The sequence below is a fragment of the Dermacentor silvarum genome, chromosome 9, assembly GCF_013339745.2.
Source record: "Dermacentor silvarum isolate Dsil-2018 chromosome 9, BIME_Dsil_1.4, whole genome shotgun sequence".
Taxonomy (NCBI): Eukaryota; Metazoa; Arthropoda; class Arachnida; order Ixodida; family Ixodidae; genus Dermacentor; species Dermacentor silvarum.
Window position 1 is genome coordinate 99746181 of NC_051162.1, and position 24741 is coordinate 99770921.

The 24741-nt window shown below is 48.9% G+C and overlaps 1 protein-coding gene across 2 annotated transcripts; it reads right to left on the bottom strand.

Moving 5' to 3' along the window:
- Window positions 1-1292: 1292 nt before the first annotated feature.
- Window positions 1293-11030, bottom strand: LOC119463433 (uncharacterized). Of its 2 annotated transcripts, none has more exons than XM_037724278.2 (2): window positions 10854-11030; window positions 1293-3209 (listed from the first exon to the last, which is right to left on the bottom strand). In XM_037724278.2, exon 2 carries the CDS (start codon window positions 3139-3141, stop codon window positions 1483-1485), a length of 1659 nt encoding a protein of 552 aa, XP_037580206.1. In that variant the 5' UTR covers window positions 3142-3209; window positions 10854-11030; the 3' UTR covers window positions 1293-1482. The 2 variants fall into 2 exon arrangements, with proteins under 2 accessions (XP_037580206.1, XP_049512160.1); XM_049656203.1 differs by lacking the exon at window positions 10854-11030 and adding an exon at window positions 5249-5375.
- Window positions 11031-24741: the final 13711 nt, after the last annotated feature.

Sequence of the window (24741 nt, forward strand, 5' to 3'; positions counted from 1 at the left end):
CCATATAGTACTTAGCGTGCTTTCTCTCCTTGGTAAAGTCAGCCCAACACGTGACCCAGTTCGACGGACTCGGGCCAGCGTGGTTCATTCGCGGTATACGTTTTAATCGAGGCGCACGTTTCTTGCCAAACCCTGTGCAAATTTTCTCCCAATATGTTCGCGAAACTTCTCTCATAAATTTATCCTATACGTTGCAACGTGCGAATGCGGAAGCCGCACGGCGGTGGATTACACTTAAGCTTACCGGACATGAATACGCCACCGAAATGGCGAAGCCAATTCTCAGGTATCGGGCATGCATCGGGCGTTGCAAAGGTTAGAAAATTGGTACGGCTTGCCTCACCGAAGCTGACTCCTCCCTAATAAATGTGGCCGCGGTTGCCGTTCAGCGGTGATCTCAACATAAACGAAGCTAGTACGAAGAAGTGAAATGCTGGGTATGTAAGAGGAAGACCGGGCTTCTTCACCACTGGTGTGCACTACCTACACAAATGAAGACGACTCCGACCTGAAAGCGCTGACCAGACTTTTCTCTCGACAGGAAATCGCTCGCCCGAATTTGCGAATGCAATCGATAACTCGCGAAAGAGTGCAAGGCCTGTGCATTATACAGCACCAGCTACCCCATCACTGCCTCGCAATTTAGGCCTATTTGCAACTTTTTACAGTTATTGCGAAATAAAATATCGAGTCCACATATGGTCCGTTATTTGACTGCCCCCCCCCCCCCCCCCAGGATAATGACGTGCATCTGCTATATATTCCTAAGTGAACTACAGAGTTTATAGAATACACGCGTATTAGACTGCAATGTAGACCCCGTACTTTCTTCAAAATTAGTTTATCAAATCATTCACTTAGATGACATGTGTGATCGAATTGAGTCCAACCGTACTGATATACTCTATGGATGAGATACCTGCCGTTGCCACCTCTTTAGGTTGAAGTATGTTTGTCTTTATGTGCTAAAGTATACAGGTCCTTTTCAACGCATGGATGTTTGAAGTTTTAGTTAGTAGCTGTGAAATTATATTTCACAGCGGTATAAACGCTGCAACAAATACCATGCAATAAAATTCGGTTCTTCATAGCAGCGCGACGTTTTTCTCAGCTTTTCTTTTCATTCGGTGGCGCATTCCCAGCAATGTAAGCCAGTAACACTATAGCTGTACAAGTATAAATGCACCACCATTTTCCCACATCGCACTTTCTTCTCTAACAAAAATTGTTATGCGAAACAGCCCTGAGATATCTCACTTGAGCATAAGTTGAAACTTTGACAACGCTTGCACACGGCGTTATTTATTTATCCGTTAGCATTTCATTACAAGAAAACTTGTTGTTTGCGTGTGTGTGTGCCTGTGTGAAATGAAAAACAAATTACATTACAAAACACAGATTGCCAATCAAGCAAAAATCATTTGCATAACGAAATTCGTTGGAGGGCTGATATCTCTCAAAAAAGTGATCAACCTGACAACACTAATTAGGTTTGTCCATTTGTGCTTTCACCGCAGCGATAAAAGCCAGTGACTGATCCTGGGCCTTCTTTTGGGACTCAATAAAATCCGCCATTCTGCTTCTGACGTTTCTCATGTCGGCTCGTAACGCTTCCACTTCGTCGCTCTGCGCTCTCAAAGTATCAAACATTCCTTCGAATATGATATCCGCCAGTTCACGTGGATAGTCCAACCACGTCTCTTCCTCCTGTGGAGGCTGACGCATCCTTGAAGCGTCCCTCCATGTCTGTGGCTGGAAACTTAGGACCGGGTTGGCGCCCCTGCCGTAACGATTTCCTAAATGTGGGTAATAAGTCTGCCAAACTCCTTCCGAGCACCCCATGTTCTCAACTGATCTTGGACAATAATTCACAAGGGATTCTTCCGGTCTTGGACCCTCTGTAAAAAAGTTTACAAGGGAGCCCACTGGTGTTGGAAATCTTGGACAAAAGTTCAGATGCTCCTCATATTGGTAATGCCAAGGACGCAAGTCAGGACGGTGCACAAAATGCGCTTCATGGAATTCCACGCGCCACATGTCACTCCGACGACCTCTGTGTGCTCTAACCATGGGTGGGTGTTCAATATCTCTGGAAACCTGACCTGGGTGTCCCACGGATGCGGCAGCGATACCATGGGGTTGCTGCATCTTGTAATGTTGCTCAGAGATCGACGATGTGACGTTTGCCGATTTGCATTCTTGCGGGCGAGGATCACGACGAAATCCAGGTGCGTAGTCTTCCTTGCGAGGGTCCTCGAGACGGTATCCTACCAGCGGCAGTTCTGGTATGATACGTTCAGGCTGCGAGGTCGAGTTTACTGCAACAATGACCGGAGGATCAGTCAACGTAGCCATTTCCGGTGCATGCGGATCACTAGACATTCCACTGCGATACCGCCCATCGCTTTCGCGACGTACGGGTTCGCCGGCCGGCAGATGGCGCGGACGCGCTCGGCGTTCCTCCAGCGTCGACCTCGTATACTCCGACATTCGACGTGATGGCTGCCGTTGCGCTCTTCTGTACAAGGCGCTCGACCGCGACTGACTGCTGGTGCCGCCGAAAGACAAGGAGGAGTACCGTCTTCGCACCAAGTGGCGCAGCGAAGCGGCCTTCAGGCTACGCCGGCGACGCTCGTAGTCTTCACGGTACCTGTGCTCGTCGACGTGGCGACGCCTTCGGGGGCTCGCGCTGCGCTTTCGGTGCCTCTCGCTTGAGACTCTCGCTTTGTACTTCCTGCTGCAGGAACTGGTCCGCTGACGCTCCGGCCCGTAAGACCTTCGGTGCGTGTGTTCCGCTCCGTGGTATTCTGCCGCTCGGCGCTCACGTGTCGTTAATTCCTCTGCCCTGAAGGAACGGTGCTCCGATTCCATCGCACGGGGTTCGCTGCGATACGTTACGCTTTCCTCGACTGCGCGCGAGGCAACGTCACGAAGCTCGGAGCCACTCATTTCTGTGCCAGTAAAGTTCCCTGATGCCCGGTTGTCAATCTCACTTGCGGTGAACGCGACGCGGACGTCCTCGTGGCTGCTCCTGACACTATGAGCGCCGATGTGTCGAGAATCCTGTATATTTGATTGCGTCAGCGGACTATCTGGGCTTGCGATGGTTCCTAAGGACTCCGAAGAGGACCGCCTTTCCATGGCGAACTTGGTTCACAGGACCGCGAAAACTGGTGTATCTCAGGCTCCAACTGACGTCAGCTGAACACCTAGAAAAGCAAAACAGATGCAAAGACAAGCGCAATCAGTGTTATTTGCTTTCCAGACGTGTGTTCTTACACCTGAAGTGTTCTCTCTGGCTGAAATAATCAGCGCAGACATTATTGAAAGGATGACAACTAAGAACATTTTGGTTTAGATTTGTGCACGAGCCCTTTTTTTTTTTCATTTTTCCGACGCCGCATAGTTTGCCACAGAGTAAGCAGGCACTTATGCGCCGTCTGGTTATACAACAACGGCACTGTCGACAGCTTTGCGCCATATTTGGCGCCAAACACTTAATGCTTTCGCTTAACGCGAAAGCGTTAAGGGCCCCACGTCGCAGAAAATCCAGCGTCGGCGTCCGCGGCCAAGAAAATCATCCCGAACCACCCCAACCACGCAGGACCTCTACGTGGCGCAGAGACGTTAGTGAACTAACTGAATTTTTCTAAGCAAATCTGTCAGAAAAATCGTAAATTTCAACTGAACCACAACCTACAGACATGAGAGCGTCGGATAGTAATTTCAATATGCGAGAAAACATAATTCTATTACGAGGGAACTCAAACCCCTTTTCCAGCATTTATACCATTCATACAGCGGCGCGCCCGGGTATGTTACTTGCAATAGCCCCATCCAGATGGCGCTCGCCTCCTCGGCAGCGTAACACGGCAGCGGCGCGCGGAGGCGAAGGTGGATAAAAAAAGAAAGCTGTAGCTGCCGGGAAGCCTGACAAGCATTCAGGGATCGTTGAATGCTATCGCGTTCCACTATTACAGGCGAAGCTTAAGCGTCCTGCAAATTTTTTGACGTTGATGTCCGGGATGAACGACGGTGCTGCGACTGTGGCAGAGTCGCAACAACGCGGCATCTCGAATGGGGCTGACTCCGCTTAGCGGCCCACCGAATGACCTCACTCAATGGCCTTCCTGAAGATACCACGCAGATACTTTCGACGACTGGGTGCTTCCGAGCGCATGCTAGGCGGACCTCCTCCCACTCCTCTGGATGGTTGGCGGACTATGTCCTCGCAGAAGACGGTGCCGGACGCCTACGCCAGCTTACAGGTAGATACAAGAGGCGCGACAACAGCGATGGCGGCGACATAGACAGACTAAGCCTGTGGAAACCATATCAGCACAGCTAATTAGATAGCCGCCCAGATACCCTCAATTTGAATTTGAAACCTGCCAGCAGCGACGGGAAGTCGTGGCACCGGAAATAGGTTCACTGGTAATTTCTCACGGACACGGCAGCCGGTGATTGACCCGCTACGTTTCTAAACAGAATACCAGATTTCAATTATCTGATTACCCGCTAGCGAGCGTACAAGCTGCTAAGAGCGTACATATAGCGCGTTCGTAGCAGATTGAATGCACGCTTTGCAAACTATGTTCAGAACACAGTGTGCGAGGCGCTTTCTATAATGCTCTAAGCACGTGAACACAATTTTGACCGGAAGAAGCCGTGGAGCAAGAAAAAAAATCACAGCATATCCACGAAGTGAATGATGATGAGTGGGCGAAGCACCGGGGGATCATTCGGGTAAACCACAGCTACGGACGAGAGATAAAGAGAGCGCGCGTCGGGAACGAGAGAGAAAATTACACCATCTTCCCGTAGGGGAACCCTGAGTAGTATGCGAAGCAACCATGGGGTCGACTCAAGGTAGTTTTATCAGCTGTATAAACTTGGACATGCAGCAGCACCAGCAACGCGCAGAACTGTTGTCGACGCCGTCGGCGTTTTGCCCTCGTTCGCACCGAACACGCGCAAAGTGGAACCGGAACCGGAAGTGGAACCGGAACCGGAAGTGGAACCGGAACGCCATCTAGTGAACACTTCATAAAACTACAGGTGGCTACGTACTACTACTACTACAGAGGAGGGAACGACCCACACCCTAAGGAGCTTCGCCCCTAAAAGCTTCGAACGCAGCATAAAGCTAGCAGGTAATCAGCCTTTCCAAGCTATCCTCCGCCGGCGCCGTTCCTGCGTCGCCCATGGCGTCGTCAGTGCACTGAATCAAGCGAGAATCAATACGCACACGGTTTCCAGAACTTCATAAGACTGCAAGACTCATGGCGTCTTGGGGCGCCGGCCGTCGCAGTCCGGAGCCGCGCAGAAGGTGACGCCGACAATCCCACCCGCGTAGCCGAGGCAAACGCGCAAATACAGCTACTAGAAACTACCGCCTTCCCATCACGAGGCACGGTCGCGTGCTATGGCACGGTTCTTCCTCTATTTTTTTTTGTGACTGTGTTTCAAGATTGTCACGTGTCACTATTTTTAAAGCATGCATGAAACAAGAAACAATTTTCCTCGCAAGCTGGAAGAATCCCATGCAAAACACGTCATTACTCTAACCTCGTCTTCTTTTTTTGTTACGCTATAAAAATATAGGAGTCTTCTTCGCCTTAACGCTGGAGATGGCCTTCACATGTATTTTTTTATTAAAAGGCGAAAAAAATTAGGGGCAGCTTCACACTAGTGGTGCAAAGACTGGGCATACAGCGAAGCTGGCAACCATACCTAGCTTTATCTCGGTTTGGCCAAGTTTTTGTGAGGTTATGCTTCGAGAATCGGCCACGTTTTCGGCAAGATCACCCCGGAATCATCGACAGCCCAAGGAGCAACGAACACTCGGTCATAAAAGTATCTGGACGCTTCTGGACGCTCAAATGCTTTTGCTCGGTTTCGCGGGCTCGTAACTCCGAATCTTCTGCGAATCACCGACGTTTCGCCGCCGCTTCGGCGGCGCGATACTCGGGATCGGACCGAAGTCGTCTCACTTGCTTCGAGTAGCGGCGCGGCGGCTTTCGCGCCTCGCTTCCTCTGCTTCGGGAGTGACGCTCTTCTTCGGCCGCCCCCATCTTCGCGGCGATGTGCTCGGCGCGGAGACGGCGGGTCTTTGGAGTCGACGCGGCGGTGACGCGGAACTATATATCCGTGGCTCTGTGCAGCGACGTCCCGGCTTAGATCCGTGTCTGCGCAGCCGCGGCAACCACTCCGCACGGCGCAGTGACGTCATGGCTCGGCAAAGCTAAGGCGAAGCGATGCGGCGAGCGCGATGACGTCACGGCTCACGCAGCTGTGGCGAGGCTCGGCGCGGTCGGCGCAGCTGGGGCGAAGCGTTGCTAGGCGCCGCATGGTGACGTCATTGCCAGGCGGAGGTTGTGCGGCATCCACTCGACAGACCATCCTCGAGCTTAAACAGCTTCGCTAGTTCACAGGGGTACGTGCCATTGCGCTTGGACCCTTTCTGCACCACCTCCATGATCGGCCCACAGTTTTCGTTCGCACTAAGCGGCCTCCGCTGTTAAAATATTACACAATATAGGCACTGTTGGAGTAGAAAATAATACGGAAAAAAGAGAATTCAACGATACAAATGATAAAGCTACCAACACTTATAGATGAAGCAGGGTACACTATAGTAGGCACACCAGCATGTTTTATGCATGGTGGAACAGCGAAAGACAAAGACGAAGGATAGCAAACGACGGGGCAGATGGTTGACTCAACTAAAATTTACTTGAAGGAAACATATTGTAACAGGCACAGCACAGAAGGACTAAGCACTTATTTATTTAGCGACGATCGCTTCCCATCAAGCTGCTTTTGCTTAAGGGGAAGAAAAAGGTGAAAGAAGCCCGCGAGTACACGCAAAGTGTACTCGCGCGGCAATTTTGCGTGTATTCGCGGGCTTCTTTCACGCTCGGAAAAATACTTTTATGTAGCATGTATTGAGCAAAAAACGCTGTGTCGGCAGTTTTTCATGTTGCTCTACAATTTTCTCATTGACACTTTTCATCTAATTATAATATTTGAGGGGTTGACTATTTAGAATTATGTAATTAGACAGAATGCGAAAAACTAATCTGCGCCTCTCCAAGCAACGGCAAACAACATTACCTTGGTTCTGTCCAGCCACGTGGCATTTGCATATGTTTAAGGTTTGGCCAAAGGTTACGTGGGCCAACCTGTGTGTACATACGAGGGGAAGTCAAAAAGAGAATTTTGAGAAAAGGTACACTTATTCTAATGATAGATAACAAACACATTATTTTCCTGCATATCCTCCCTGCACTTCAACGCACTTTGCCCAACGTTTCACAAGTTTTTTTTATTCCGTTGGAAAAAATCGGGGTGGCTTGCCCCGGGGGCTTTGCTCTCGGGCCCTAGTTTCTCTGGACCTAAATAAAGCTCTTGCCATGCCATGCCATGCCATGCCATGCTTGCCCTAGTGGCGCAAGGCTAAAGACATAACGGAGCTGATCGGTTTCTAGCTGGTCCTGGCTATACGAAGTAATGCCAAGTTATACTTGCTAAGTTAAGTGTATAAACATTTCCTCGTGTTCCGTGGCATCGGAGAACGCCTCGCGAAGCACTTGCAGTCCGTGCACACGTAGGGAAAGTGGGGCGAAAGCTATGCACAGTCACGGCCGCTCGATGAACCTGCGCGTTTTCATCGAGCGGCCGTGGCACAGCGTACGGGCGGCGCGCAGCAGAGGACACAATAGGATGACGTCACGGCGCATGCGCAATAGCGCGCAGTTGGTGGGAGCTCGGCCGAGCCGCCGCAACAGGCGTCTGCTGTTTGCTATTGCCCCGACGCGCGCGCGTGTCCAAAACGCATTAGCCAGGCGAAGTCCCAATTTGACCTGCTGAAGATGCGAGCGCCATCTCGATATCATTTTCGCAAGTACCCGAGCGCACGGCTGTAGGTCTGGTAGAAATGCTGAAAAAGGGGTTTGTGATTAAGTTCCTCGTAACCGAATTATGTTTTCTCGTACATTGAAATTACAATCCTACGCCAAATGCTAAACAATCCGATGCCGAATGGCAAAGTCGTACTTTACCACTTTTCTGACGGATTTAATTGTGAGAAATTAAATTTTTGTTCACCAAAACCTTGCACCACGTGGAGGGCCTGCGCAGTCGAGGTACCCTGGTTGGCGACGATTTTTCTCCGCCACAGACGCCGACATCGCACGCCGAAGCCGGATTTTCTGCGACACGGGGCCCTTAACGCTCTCGCGTTAAAACTGCGCTCTACGTGCTGCTTTAATAGAACGATACCCCAAGTGAGCGACGGAATGATGCTAGCAAAGCGCGCCTTCAAAGCGTCCTGGCTCTCCGAGAACAATGCCAATCCGAAGCCAGCCACCATATCGCGCCATTCCCATGACTACAAACAATACAACAGCGTCGCAGTGCCAGTTTTTCCCTCTACGTATTATTGTGAGAAACCTCGGTATACGTTTCTCGTGCGGTCACAGTATCCACGCGCAGGCGCGGCACGCGCGTGGAGCGTTGTCTCCATAGACGCGCATAGCGTTTGGCTGCAAAAGTGCGAAGCCCAAGGTCTTCACCGTCACGCTCCGCTCAATGTGCTCTGCCACAGAAAGGTCAGCGTTCTGACATCGGTTGCTGGCAAAAGAGTACTGTGCGCACGCGCATTAGCGTTCTTGCTGAGCTGCTGTGTTCATAGCTTACCGTGACGCATACACAGTTTTTAAGCGAAACGGACGGTAAACGTCATTAAATTTCCGTGACATTTTCCTTCGGACGCTGACAAACGCTGACAGTTTTCACTCGGTCTCATCTCGTGCACCATCAAGGTGCGACGCCTACAATGCCACTGGCCGCGCTCTTCATAAGGCCAGTTTTCTGACGCCTTCAGCGCAACCCTAATGTGCTAGTATTCCAGCGCGGCTGTTTCTATAGCCCCTTGCTATCGGTTTATTTATTTAAACAAGCAATTACTGCTACTCTGCAGCACAACGCCGTAACCTGTGAGCCAGTCCAGCGGCTGTTACATGCTTCGCGAAGGCTAACTGCTTCATGCGAAACCAGCGCGACTCAAAGAGGAACGCGAGGGTAAGCATGGAAGGCAGGTCGAAACGGTGCGCGTTTACTGCGGCACCCTGCTTTAAGGTGAACACACACTTGCGATTAGAGCACTGCACGGGCCGATTTTACATTGGGCGGCCCGCCCGAGCCCGATCAAAACTTTTATGGTGAGACCCGGGCCCGGCCCGGGCCCGGAAATAATCTACGTTACCCGCCCGGCCCGGCCCGGCCCGCCGCCCCTTTACCTTAAGACCGAGCCCGGCCCGAACCCGGCCCGAGACCTAAAAATACATGTTTATCAGAGTTGAGAAGCCCGAGAATAACGCGCAGAAAGCCCGAGCCCGGCCCGGGCCCGCGTCAAGAAACCCGAGCCCGGCCCGGGCCCGGGTCAAAAAGCACACGCCGTGCCCGAGCCCGGCCCGAGCCCGTGAAAAAACTGCTCTACCCGGCCCGGCCCGGCCCACGGGCCGGGCCGGGCCCGGGCTTTCGGGTAAGCCCGAGCCCGTGCAGTGCTCTACTTGCGATATCGACGTACAACGCGTTCAATGCGTTACACCGAATATTCCAATGTGTGCATCTGACATTGATGGCACTATACATAGCTCGCTGAAAGATGTCAATGTACTATGCAGATGTGTAGAAAGGTCAGTGCCACCAATTAAAGGTCACCATCTGCAAAACCAGGTCGTTGTACAAAAGCCAGAGAGAAAAATACGCCCGCGCTCTACATTCACGTACTCTCTTTAACAACGGACCACACTGTACACCCTAGCGCGCGAGCGTAATAACATCGCGCGAGCGTCGACCGCACAGCGTGTCATCGGCTGTGTAGCGGTGAGGGGCACTCCTGAAGCGAACGTTGCAGCGCAATACGTTCGAACTGGAAGTCATCTTGCACGTCCGCGCGTACCGGCGTCGGTCCCGCCGGCACTCACAGCTACAAGGCACTGACACGCCGCACGGTCGACGCTCGCGTGAAACAATTAAAAATTGCAAGGGTGTACGTACCACGTCACGCGGCACTGCTTTAGCAGTTACGTTGCGGTGGTTCTTCGATGAACGCTAGATTGGAGCAACAAGCGCTCAGCTGGCCTTACCGACGGTTTCTTTCTGACAGACATGCAACGCGTTTGTGTCGCAATGACCGCAACAAACTCGTCAGGTAAAACAACGCCCGCGGCATTCAGTCAAAGCTGCCACCGGCATGGCACACGCGAGCCAACAGATCACAAGTCTCCGCATCTGAGTGTCCTACTACCCCAAAGTGAAATAAAGTTTCTACTACTACTGCTGAGTGACGCTGCGCGTGCGATCACCACGAAATCGACAAGCGCCAATATCACCGCTTTTATCAAACCGTTTCCACAAATACAGCAGCAGTTGTTCAAGCTACGGCAGACTGTTCCGGCGTTTCACTATTGCCCACGGCGCTACTCAGTCTTCCATGACATTCGGATGGCATTCCTAACAATAGTCTGGCGTCAAAATTTGTACACGATCGCAGCCAGAGAAAGTTCACGGACTATAGCGACCACAAAATCGCTCAAAACACCCGCGTACTTGCGCGTCGTTCAGTAGCCATGGCTGGAACGCGCGGCTGTCCACGCAGCAAAGCTGGCGACATGCTTTCGCGATCAGGACGCGTTTCGAAGCCTCGAAAATGTAATAGCTGCTTCCTCCACTCGTAAAACCGTGTGTTATATATGTACCGATGTTAGCTCAGTAAAATTTAGTGCTTAATTTACCGCACGCATGCAGGGCGTTCCCAATAAGCGCGCGAAAAATAACAAACTTACCCACGCCACGGCCTCGTGTACTACAAGAGTGGTGTACTGCATTTGCAACGCCTGTCCATTCAGGTGGAATCCAGAGGAAAACTTTGGGGGCGCCACACTTTAGCAAAAGTTGGTGACAGTGTATGAGTTACAGTCAGGGTAACAACAACCTTGTTCTTGTAGAGTTGCGTGGGAAATGGGAGAAAATCACGAAAAAAACAAAAAAAACAAGAGCCGCCGAGCAGCGCCGTTGTAAGGTTGTCCATGCTCTAGCACACGGCACGGAATAGGTTTCTGGAAGTACTCTTCTAGTACACTGTACTGGAAGGTAGCGTCTAGAGTGTACTAGACAATGGTCGAGTGGGCCGAACGGCGCTCTGCCGCTGAGGCGCCGCGTGTGGAAAAATAGTGCGAGGGCGCTGCGAGCGAACTGGATTGGGGCGGAGACGCGATCCGCGGCATATTCAACGTACTTTCGCTGCGGGCGCCGAGGCAGATTGCGCATAGTACGCTTTTAAAGTAGCGCTTTATTTCAACTGCAACTTTATGTTTGCACCCTTTTGCCAAACATATATATTTGAGGCATAGATTTTACAACGCGACGTCTTCAATTTTGCTGTCGTTGTCAAGCGCGTCGTCTGCGAGCGAGCGCGCGTTCGCTACGCGGAACGCTGGCGGAAGCCCAGCTTTTCTCGCAGAACCTCTGTGCAGTACATTTTTTTAATGGTTTAGTTACTTCGGTGCGCCCATGACTCTTTACGGCCGGTGCCAAATGTAGTTTTAGCCAGGTGAACTGCTGTTTTTACCACTGTCCTCTAAAGGTAACTGGTATTTCCGCACCATGAGAGCTACGTAAGAAAATTTTATTATTGATATCGTGTCATTTTGCACGCGCTTCTTGTTGGTGGATATTGATCAGGGACAATGCTAGAAGAAAACAATATTAGAGTGAAATAAACCAGGTTTATTAACTGGGTGGCGCGAAAAATGCCCAATGTATTTCTAGGTAATGAAATCAAAGGGTACATAGACATATATTTACGATATATATATGTAAGGGAAAAAGTAACAGGTATTCTAAATGCAAGAATTGAAAAAGTGAGAACTCCCTACCGGAATAAGCTCACGTGTTTGCAGTAACAAACACACTTATTAGTGAATACTGGAAATAAAACTCTCATTCGCAGAAATAATATTCATAGCAGGCAAAACCATCTTATATATATATATATATATATATATATATATATATAATGTGTATGTGTGTGCGTGGACCCGCCGGGGGGTGGCTCAGTCAGCTAAGGCGTTTCGCTGCTGAGCACGATGTCGCGGGATCAAATCCCGGCCTCGGCGGTCGCATTTCGATGGAGGCAAAATGCAAAAACGCCAGTGTGCTTGCGTTGTAGTGCACGTTAAAGAACCCCAGGTGGTCAAAATTACTCCGGAGCCCTCCACAACGGCGTGCCTCATAATCAGAACTGGTTTTGGCACGTAAAACCCCATAAGGAAGAAAGATGTGTGCGTGCGTGCGTGCGTGCAAGTGTTATTGATATACTGTACGACGCCGAATAGTCATTTCCGTTCGAATGTAACGCATAACAGCACTATTGAAATCTCAAAGGTGAGTGACTGCATGCGAGTGAGGACTGTTATTCCGAATGATTTTTGTTGCCGGAGAGTCGTGGCGGTTGCGCACAGGCGCAGTTCATGAGATAATTAACGGACGGGTGTTAATAAGTCCTGTTCAACAAGTTCCTAGCTCTCATTCAATATAAACGCCCCGTTTTGGGGCAGCCTGTAAATCTGCTAACTTGATTCAGACAAGAATTTTTGACAGTCTCATGTTTGCAACCCATTAAAACTGAGTGCATGCCCCATGTGGTACCACACTTGTCTTCTTCAACGAATGCAACAGATCTGCACATATCTCTACGTGTATGTGGGACATGCCGTTCCTTCAATTGTTTAATTGTGGTCGTTATGATAGTGCACCAGATAACTGAACGCAGCCGTTTATAATATACAAGCTGCAGAGCATGAGCGATCATGCATTTGGGAACGGCATTACATTTACGCATGAAATATAGGACAAGCCTAACATGTTTTGCTCGGAAATCAAATTCGAGAATAATTGATGTTGTTTACATCTCCAAAAATAGGCCGAAGAACGCAGCCACCTGCTTTTTCCTTTTTTAATATAATCAAATTCTCGAGTTTTACGTGGCAAAACCACGGTATGATTATGAGGCACCCGGTTTAGTTTTTGCCACCTGGGGTTCTTTAACGTGCATCTAAATAGAAGTACACGATTCTTTTTCCATTTCGTTCCACCCGCATTCCGCGACCTGGATAGAACCCACGAGCTCCAGTATAGCAGCGCAACGCCATATCCACGATATAGGCACTAATTAGGCTACCCCGCAGCATTTCTTTCTTTGTTTTTTTTTTCTTTTTTGAAGTATCGACTGGAAAAAAATTCCACGTATGGCTAACTAAAACCGTTTTCGGCGCTCGAGGTCCGACTGCAATAAATGACCCAGTACCAATTACTCCGCATGCTGTTACGCGAGAAAGGCGGAAACCTGAATGGAATGTTGCACTGCAGTTTACTCTTTTTTTATTTAAATATATACCAATGCTTCCCGTAAATCTAAGTACAAGGCGCCGGATGGGGCAGATATGCTTTACAATTGTTTGAAGCGGCAAGCAGGAAGGTTACATATGTTGCTTCGTCTGCGTTTCGTAAGACCTACTGATAGAAAACTATATGCGCAACAATACACACGAGAGATACATGCTGCTTGAAGAACGAGACAAATATTTTTTCTCCAAAGGGAACCGTACAAGAGCATAGTAGAATGAAAGCCGACACTGCGGCCGCAACGCACGCGCAATCACCAAGCGGCATTAGAAAATAATAAAACAATAAATAAAGAAGAGAAAGGAAATAAATTATTATTAAGGCATAAATACATGTCATATGCAATTATGAACCCCATTTTATCGGTCTGAACGCAAATACCAGCGCGCGAAGTAGTACGAATGACCCTATCGAGCAATATCGCCAGCAGTTTCCAACAGCGCGACCTTGATGCGGCCCAATCCACTTCGACCGCAGCGCCGCCCCAGTATTTTTCCACGTCGGGCGCCTCACTGCAAAGCATGCGCCGCCCCAGCCGCTCGTCCCACTCGACCATATTCTAGTACACTCTAGTAGCGTCTCCGCAGCGGATTCTTGGTTACCATGCTTGTCCGTGTTCACATAATTGGAGTTATTGCAGGGTTCCGTTGAGATCCAAAGTCAAAGGCTAAAAGACACGCTGCATCAATGCATCGTCATTAACGAAGCACCTACGAGACGCGAGTTGCGTTACATCGTTGGCATGATAGCTCCGGCGAATAAAAGGGGGCATACCGCACACGCTGCCGTATCTCGGACCCTCTCGTACTACAAATCCAAACGATATTTCAAATATTGCGGTCCTGACGCGTTTCAGCATTCGCAATAGGTTTCGGAGCTTGCATAAAGTTCAAGCATGGCCTTCGAGATCGGGCTGCCTTAATCAGAGCAAGCCGCCGGGGCGGGCGACTTTACAATTGCTAGTAGGTGCATCGGAGCCGTGGCACTGCGGGTCACGTGACTTCCGCTTAACACGTGTTGTCATGGCGATCGTGGAGCTCCTAGGTGCCTAGGTACATAATCGCTTAGGGACTTTTGAGGCACTGGTCTCCGCTGAGCGTGGCTCTCGTATCTCCGGGACCGGGCGCAACGACCTTGCCGAGCGCAGCTCCTACGTGCGTAGGGAGCGAATCGTTTAGGGCGCGTTGAATGTCTGACGGTGTCTGGGCCACACCAGCCGCGCTTTATTATTGTAGCGTTTGTTCTAGTGGCGGAAATCGTTGCACTAGTGGTGGTGTGTCATGACGACTTCTGAGCTCGGTGAACTGTGGTGGTGTAAACAAGCGGATACTGCTCGCGTTTGAGCCCCGGTGCCGCGGCGGAAGCCGATGTGCCGGGCGCCGACGCGAAGCGGCGGTTGGGGTGTTGCGGAGCGCAGCGTAGCAACACTCCACGTAAAATGATATTGCTCCAGTCAGGTAGACTGCTCCCTCCCTGATAGTGAGATTATATTTGGATAATCAAAACAGTGATGCGTTTATTTACGAATACCATCGTTTCTCTCTCGCACCCGCTTGTCCTCGCGCCTGCGAGTGAGAAACGATGGTATTCCTAAATAAACGCTTCACTGTTTTGATGATCCAAATATAATCTCACTATCAGGGAGGGAGCAGTCTACCTGACTGGAGCAGTATTTTCTTATTTGGGGTGTGGCTACGCTGCGCTCCGCAACACCCCAACGACCGCCGCGGCACCGGGGCTTAAACGCGAGCAGTATCCGCTTGTTTACGCCACCTTAGTTCACCGACGACTGTCTTCGCGATACTTCTGAGAAAGTTGTATCGGTGGCGACGTTGACCAAAATGCAACTAAACGCAGCGCTATGCAGCTACGCATTACGACGCTCTGCATTCGCTTCCATTAAAAGGACGACGCGCAATGACAATTCACGGAGCAAGGTGTTCAAGTGCAGAAGCAAAGTCAGCAAGCGCCCCGCGACTGTTCTCTACCGCTGTCTCTCCCCCAACTGCGACACTCAAGAAGTCCGATCGTTGAACAACTAACGCTCCTTGAAAACAGCGATGCGAAACTGCCGTCCGCAAAGCGAATCTGTCAAGGACACTGGTTCAAGTTGCATGGTACGATATATCGGACGCAGTGCAACACTTGGCCGTCGCGCATTGATTTACTTTTGACGCTCCAATTGGAATGCTTAGTGACGCTTTTGTGTTGTTGACAGACATAAGCAGTTTCACGAGAATTTAGGATGCATTTTCACTATTTGCAGTTTGTGCTATTGTTGAATGGGCTTGGCCTTTGTATGGCAGTTTTTCGCGTTACGAGCAAATCGACACACGACGATCCTCCGATGAAGATTAGATATATTTGCTCCGCCAAGCGAAGCGCCAGCTCGGTAATATACAAATGCAACTTCTGTACTGTAGTGAATGAAGTAAGCGAACGGCTGCAAATGCGTGCAAAAAGGCAGAACCCCACCACCGCGGCAGCTAAAGCCGCAGCGCTTATGCTCACCTGACATCGAGACTCCCACTTCAAGCGTGCCCGTCTTGAATTACTCGCCGGAATTACCGTGTGTTTCACGGATGCTTCTCGCGATCGCCTTCCGAGTTCCACGCGAGCTGCCACCTTCAGTCGTCAAGTTCAGCCCTAAGCAGCAGCCACGTTACGTCAGCGCGGGTTTCCCGCGCTGTCGTCTCTTGTCCGACAGCGATATTCGTCATCTGCCTTGCTTGCGTTTTCCTTTCTTGAAAACTCCGAGCTCGATACTTTCCTGTCGAGAATGCTATGTCACGATGATAACGCGCATGCCGTTCGGGACCTGGAAGTACCGGGCTCGCAGTGTTAAAGAAAGGAAATGAGGGCCAGATAGATGACGATTATCGTTGTGGGGGCAAGATAAGCCCCGAAGGGTGCAAACTCTTTTGTGTGTACTTAGCTCACGACAGTACGAGCTGGGACGCTGTACTTAGCTCACGACAGTACAGCGCAATAAATACGAAGGCGAGCCATCTGGTGCTAGCATCGAGACGAGTCAATCTGCACACAGAAGGTGTCTTTTTTTTTTTTTTGTCTGTACACACTTTTTTATGAAAGGGCTATGAGCGTAGAAAACATACCGTCTTTGCAAAGAAGTTCCAAGTGAGGCGGGCGCTTCAGTCCAGATATTCATCATCGAATTGCAACACTCACTCCAGCCAATATCAAACCCGATCGCGGCCCGGTGCTACGTCATACGGAAACGCCCCGTGACGTAGAGTGTGAGAAAGTTTGATGGCATGCCGTGGCAAATACTGATACGACACGTCGCGGCGGATGGTTGTCAGGCAGAACAGGCCGTATCAGCATCTCCCGCGTCTAGCCGCGACGCTCAGTTTCAAGCTTCGTCGCGCCATATAGTTGCCTACAATTATACTAGAGGGATCTCTGGCGTTGCGATTTTTCAGCCACCATGGAAATGATTAGTGCATTTGTCTGATCTTCATGCTTGGATCTTCAGACGTTCTTCTGGGTTCGTTTATTACACTTTACCCTGGCCTAAATTTGTCCAAATTTCAAAGCAATTTATCCTTTTTTTCAGTGCAGAAGGTAATAAGACTCTGCAAGCAAGCGTTATCGTTGCTTAGTGCAGTGGTTCCACTTGTTCATGCATCCGTGGCGTAATGGTTTCAATATCGCGCTTCTGTGCTAGAGGTCCCGCGTTCAAATCCTGCCATCGGACCATTTTCATAATGTTCATTTAACTATTTATAACGCATTACTTTCTCAAAAATGATCACTTGGTTAAGTCACGAAACCATTTAAGACCAGAAGGACGAAGTTTAGGCAAATTCATGCACTACCCATTATTCCCATGCTGGCTGCACCGCCCGGCATGCAGCTCCTGTAGACACTAGCGCCACATTTTCCTCTAGTGACAATTGTATGAAACTAGGCGTCGCGCGTTTCGTCACCGAGCGTTTCTGTTGCGGCCTTTCCGGCGCTCCCAGCGCGCCCAGTTTCGATATTGCTTGGATAGAGCGTTCAAATAACTGCACCGAAGGATAGAGGAAGTTGAGCAATATATGCGCTCAAATAATTTGAAAATTAAGTGTGTTCTACGTGATGTTCAACCACTTGAAGCGATTAAGAAATTCGGAGGCTTCATTTACTAAAAAATAACTCGCTATGCAATACCTGAAGAGGATGTCGATATCTGCCACCGAGTGCCGACTGCTCGCTACCATCAAAGTAATATAATCCTTCGATTTGTGCGCAGGACAAAGAAGGTTGCTGGATTAGGCAAGTCAAAGGAAGTTGGAATTGATATAAAGGCTTTGGGTAGTCAGAAACACTTGACGAAACACGGGAGACATCTACTCGGGGAAGCCATGAAAAGGAAACGCGGTGGAAATTTGTTTCGGCGTCAGGAGGCAATATCTTTGCTCGTAAGAACGATGGCTCACCTTTTCTGAAAATAAGAAATTCAAGCGGCCTCGACAAGATAACCGCGGAAGGGCCAGCAGCTGCCAGTGAATGAAACGTTATCTGATAGCGGTCTGCAGAAACGCACGAGCATTGACAGGACAATGGCTAGTGAAGATTGTCATGACACATTCTTTAAATATGCTGCTTCAGGACGCGCGCAAGCGCATAAAGTGATTTCATTTGAACGCACGTAGTATAGACGCAACGAGAGAGACCATCTTCACGAATTTTTTTTTTTGTTACCTTTCATTAAGCTTCGACTTACTACCGTTTTCTGAAACATGGCTATCAATGGGCGAAGATTCACCGTATTTTGCAAACTACGTTTACAATGGCATAGTGCGTCACCTAGGAAGATGGGGTGGAATGGCCATTTACATTAATTAGTCGCTAAAGCATAAGATCATCTGCCAATTTTCTTTTATAAACGACGCCATAGAATGTCTTGAGGTACGCTTATAATGAGTATTTGCTGTGGTCATTTATAAACCACCCTCAGGAAGAAAACATGGTTCATTAAGTTGATCGAAGCCGTTTGCGGCACATGTTTACCATCTGTGGTAGTGGGTGACGTAAATATAGACATGTTATCACAGGACGCATCATCACGGCCAATGAACTGTACTCGCAAATTATTTTGCTTGGAAAAACGTAATCTCCATAGCAGCCCGACTGACAGCACAGACCGCAACTTCACTTGATGTATGTTTCGTGAGTAAACACTCCCCACAATAAATTGCTGGAATATTGACCTTAGAAGTGAGGGATCATTTGCCGATTTTCTGTACTCTTCCCTCTTCCAGTAATGCTCATGACGACAAAGGCAAAGTGCGGTCACGTCAGACAAACGCACGAACACTAAAATTAATAAAACAGATTGAAAATACGTCTTTGAAATAGAGACCCTAGCTCGGCATACCACCTAATCCTTTGTAAGCTTATAAAATGTTACGCTACAGCTTTACCGGCATCCGTGGAGTATATGAAACGTTAAAAAAAAATCAGGAAAATCATGGCTCTGGACATCATCAGCTCAGTACAATCCTTTGGGATTATACTTAGGCGGTATATCGCAAAGGGGCGGGGGGGGGGGGGGTGAGAGGACCAGTACTCCGCTTTGGAATGAGATGAGAAAGAGAAATACCCTTTTTGTTAGCACTAAAGTTTCTATGACGTGACATAAAACAGACTCGTAAGGCAGACATTCACAAGTTGGACCGGCAGCTTAGCAACATCCTTCAAAAGGAATGCATAAAACAGTTTGATATACCATTATTAACATATGCGTCTTAAAACTGGACACCAAGGAAGCTTGCAAGAAGCTAATGACCACGCACTGCTGTTCCAGCAAAACAAGTAAGCAGATTCTACTCACTGTTGGGTTCACTGTTAGGCGAATTACGTTTAATGACGACAGACGGGCGCTATAATACATGTCTGAAATCAGAAAGTTTTACTATTGAATGAAAGTATAGCGTCTTGAAATGATTCGTTGGCGTGCTTCCCCTATTTTCTTTGCACTGTTCCCTCCATTTCGTATTACTTGCACGTACATATTTTTACGGTTTCTCTGTTACTACCAGTCCGCGCTACTAACTTAAGGTGGAAGTTGAAGAGTGGAAATCACATGGATGCATAAATCCACCGATCCATTGCCCATTCATACAAGTATAATTGCCTTAAATTGCGAAAATTATTGGCTCAAAACCATGACGTACCTGACAGTTGCGTTTATGTCTTTTTGCAAATATGTCGGACGCTCTAGTAATTAAATAAGATCTTTGAATCCCAGCAACATTCATTAGAAATCGCCGTGCAGCCCGAGATGAAGAAGACAAAGCAAGTCAAGATGAAAAATGCTTTTTTTTTATTTAAGAGACGCACAACCATAAGAAGAAACAACCGTTCAGAAAAGAGCGTTATTCTCAACTGAATTTATTGAGGGAATAAAGGGTGCACTTTTTTAAGAGAAAGTAGTAGGAAGAACGGGCTGCAGACAAAGCTAAATGCGCCTATTACTGCACGCATCTCCTCAACGCATTATAGGCCAGTCTCGCCTCTCCGCTGTGAACAGACACTTCACCGTTTCCCAACTCATGCATTTTGAACCCCTCCCCTGAACAATAAAACGTTCCATGGCGATATTGCGCTGAGCTGCAAATAGGTTCCCACAAACAATGCCGTTGACGTCAAAACTTCTGTAGACTAAATGTAAAAGATAAAAAGTTATTAGTCCAGAATGCCTTGTTTGTAGGGTGTCTATTTCATGTATCGGTGTCCGCATTGGACGCTAATATGCTGATGACGTCTGATTTCCAAACAATTTGCAGAAAAATACAGGCAGATGGGCCAGTACCTCGTGCACGTTCTGTGAGATAAGAGGCAGAAAAAAATTGGTGCAAACAAAGCGTAGGTAGATGATTACAAAAAAGACTGCTGCAAATAGCACAGATTACCTTATTCGTTGGACTAGGGAAAGATTCCATGGAGTTTAAACCAAAGTGTGTCATGGAAAAAATACTAGACACTCTGGCACTAGTGCTTATGGAAGCTGCGAGCGGGGCGGTTCAGCCACAATGGGAGCTATGGTTAGCGAATTATATTGCCTAAATGTGCTCATGTGGCACTCAGGCAACTCCTGTGCGAGTCAGCTTTTGAATAACCCATCCCCCCCTCCACCATACACACAAACACACATCCATCTTCATTGACACTTTAAGAATAGCGTGTGGGTTACAGCATTCAACAGAGTATAGAAATAACCCTGGTGGGCTGCACGCAAGCGACCTCAATACCCTTTTCAAGCACTTCAAATAACGGCCTCATTCAAATAAATTTTCCGCAAATGTAGCTGGAGTAAAATAATTATCTGGTCCGTACTACTTCACACCCATGTACGCTCTTTGTTCATTGATAAATTCAGCAAATTCCTGGTTAGACAAATCTGCACAACGTGTATATTCAGTTACCCTGTCCTTGAGTCGCATCATCTCGGTCATCAGACTTTCCAATTCAACGTTCTTTCGCCTCACAGCGCCAACCATGGCGTTGTTTATGTCGTCCGCTAGTGCACGTGGATACTCCAAAGGTCTCTCCCGAACATGTCCTGCGTGACGTCTCCTAAACGCTGACCACTGAGAGCTGAAAACCGATAAGCTGCCTCTGCTGCTACGTCCTATTCTGTTTGTCCAAGCTTCCGTTTCAATGTCCCCTTGACTAACGGTTCCTACCGTGCTCTGCATTATATCCGCTATGAGCGCACGCCGATAGCACAGACGCCGCTGTGCCAGTTGTTTAGCGGTTTGCCGAAAGGAATTGTCCCTAGGAGCAGTACCGGTCGGAACATAAAGCTACCGCGATGTCTTTGACGGACGCACCTCCCGAAGGCACATCAACACTCACTGAAGTTCCTTGCGGGGCACATGGGTTGCAAGGGGCTCCTGTATCAGAAGAGCCCGAGTTCCGGTCAATAGCGCGCTCGTAGTGACGCCGCGCAGGAGGTGACGGGAATTCACGTCCTGCTTGCTCTGCAGGCAGCGTGCGGGTCGTGCCTCTGTGTGGCCCCATGGAAAGTGGTTCTTCGCTCTCTCTGGGAACCTGATCAGGGGGAGTGGCAGATGTGGCAGCGCTACGCTTGCGCCTTAAGATAGCGGCGCGTTCTTTAGAACTACGGGTGGCTGAGTTGTCCTCTCCCGTTTCGCAAGCTTCAGTCGCACGCGGTTGTCGACGTGGGCCAGGCGCGTAATCCTCCTTCCGAGGGTCTTCCAAGTGTATCGCCACGAGCCTTCCAGTGCCAGTCTCTTCAGGGTGAAAGGTCGGTTGCAATGGAATTGTTACCGTCTTCCCCGAAAATGTCCGCTCTTCCGCTATGTCCGGCGACTTGGGCACAGTGCAGTCATGCTCCCAGAGGTTCGTGGTTGACGTCAAGAGCCCTGACGCACTTCGACGTTTACCTTGTGCCGTGTTTAATGAGGTTCTCGGACCCGAGTGACTAGCGGTAACGTCATCCAAGCTGCTGCAGTGCCTTGTACGTTCCGTCGTGCTCTAACGGCGCAGGCCTCACTCTTCGCGGAGGAGGCGTATCTTCATACTGCAAGAGGCTTAGGGTTGACGCCATGGACCCCGGCGCACTTCTACGTTGACTTTTTCTGGCACTGAATGGGGTGTTAAGGTTCGACTTACCAGCGGTGACGTCACCCGGACAGCTAAAATGCCGCATACGTTCCATGTGCCACCACCGCCATAGCTTCAGGTTTCGCCGAGTTGGCTTTTCCTCTCGCTGAGGCCTATCCACAACTATAACGTCTTTCATGACGCGGATGCCGTTAAGCTTGCTGTGCCCGCCTTTTCCACCCATCGCATAGTTTCCACAGCTGCCGGAACAGGCCCGTTGGCGTTTGGCTGGCGGTGGACTATGGCGCCCACGCCGCGAATTATGATACTGTGCTGCGTTTAGCTTGTGGAACCTGTCCCCTTCACTGAGGGAGTAATGGTGATACCCTGCATTAACGCTGGCTTTTCGCCGGGGTTGCGCTTCAGTCTTTACTAATAGCTGCGCTACAGAGTTGCCAAGCGGAGAATAAGTTATTTTGGCTTCAGCTGTAAAAGCATCCGTCTGCGGCTCTGCTTTGTCTTCGGTAGAATTACCACGGCCGGTTGCAAGGTTGGAACCGTTACGAGCAAATTCCAATACTTGGGGTTCTTTCTTTGGCGTTGACGGGAAGGTTCTTTCCGACATCTTTCCCGAAGGTTTTTCTGACGGGGACATTTCAGTCTAGAAATGTCCAAAGAGATGCAAAAACAAAGACACGAGCTCAGTCAAAATGCTTCCCTATCCATTACATTTTAAATAGCTGTCTTATTTGTTGAAGAAACATTAACAGTACAAGCATCATTAACACTTAAGTCCAATGGAGGAGTAAAGCTCCTATAACGAAATGGCATTTAATTAGGATAACGATTTGGGCGAGTTGGTCTTAATTCATGGCATGAATACAGCGTTAAACACCAAATTTCGGGGAAAATAGGCATGTGGTTGAGCAATGAAATTCCGTTCACAGTCAGCGCAAATGCTTTCCGCTACCACATGCATACATTCCTGAACTTCGGTGGTTTGTGCTGCATGGACGGCATGCTCTGCCTAGTCGTTCTTCTGTTATCAGTATTAATTTAGTCCCACTCATGCTCTGTGGTAACCACAATATCTTAGAGTTCCTAAAGCAACGTCATGCTTTATTAAAAAGCTAACGCTTGCTTGAGAGCAATGAAACACGAACGCCGTCATGGAATGATGGGCAGTGTACGTTCACCGACGGTGAATAAAACGAGCGAAAGTGAACCTGAGGACTACAAAAGGATCAGAAACCACTCGTTTGACTACATGACCATTTTACGTCCCTGCCCTACCAATAGAAGTAAGACAGCGACAAGATAGCACCATTTGGTCTTCAACAGAATATACACAGTTATATTCAGTGAAAACTGCCATGAAAAGGCAGCTTCCGACTAGTGCCAGGCAGGTTCCAAAATGTTCTACCAGTCGGAGCTGCCATGTTTCTGAGGCGTCACACACAGTACTGCCGACCGCATACTATCTGGTTTTCATCTTGGGCAGTCCTGTAGTCTTGCAGGTATTTAGTGTCAGCCTCGTGCACATTTGGTTTATTTTTTTTTTTTTTTGGCATTCCTCGCATTTTACGTGCGCGTGTCCATTTGCCTGTGTGCATATATAGACATGTATACATGCGCCGGAAGGTCGCGCAATGCAGGTACTTTTAATCAGACTTATCTAGAGTGGTCGAGCAGGCGGCTGCGTTAAAGGCCCTGGATCTAACAGTAGTAGCGACAAACTGCCGGCAGTGCCTATTGGTTTGTGGCCACAGAAAGAGGTCTAAATTGCATGCGCCTGGTGCACTGCGTTATATTAAGCACCCGCGTGATATTAGGCCGGAAATACACTAGTTCCGCGTGTATTTGAAAGCCTATCGTTTCTAGGGTTTTCTTTTGCCTTTGCATGAACAAGTGCAAAAGAGCCGAAGTGCCCGGCGACATACAAAGGGTGTGTTTCCGCGGGCCGATCTATGGACCTTTGCGTATTGGTTTCTAGCCAAGAATTATAGCGTGGCCTGCTAGCTTCTATAGATGGAACTAGATGAAGCATGTGTATGCTGCAGCACAGATCCGGAGACCACTTAGCACATCCAAATGGAATGCGAAGGGATTCACCCAGCGAGAACAGTAGGTAACGTGTATACCTGCCAGAAGCGCTTGGGTTTAAAGTGGACGGAAGCATCAACCGGTTAGCGGCGGAGATAAGCAAGAGACGTTTAGAGTATTAGTGAAAAAAAAAGCAGGGAATAGATTGAGACGACCTGATCTCTTATGGTCATAGGTAGCGGTACAAGGTACATTTACAGCGTAAAAAAAGACTAATGAGATGCATACAAAAAATGCTAGATAACAACCATGTAAATCACACCTTATTAAATCAAGCAAGCTAGGCGACTGTTTGTCACCGCCCCATTAAAAGGGAATGCCATTAAATTATCATCATCATCCAATCGCGTAGCTAGGCGGCGCAATCGAAGCTTTTCGCTACTTTCCGAAGATTCACGAGTTTTAGCCTACTCACTGCGGCAGCGCAGCGAAGCGGCAGCAGCTTAATTCAAGACGGCTACGGTAGCCAGGAGGGTGCATTCGGCAAAGCCACATGCCGCGTGATCGCGATGTCAGCCTGCACATTATCTCTCGAACAATGGTCACCAGGATTACGCTTGGCTTTGAGTGTAGCGTGCATAGGACGGT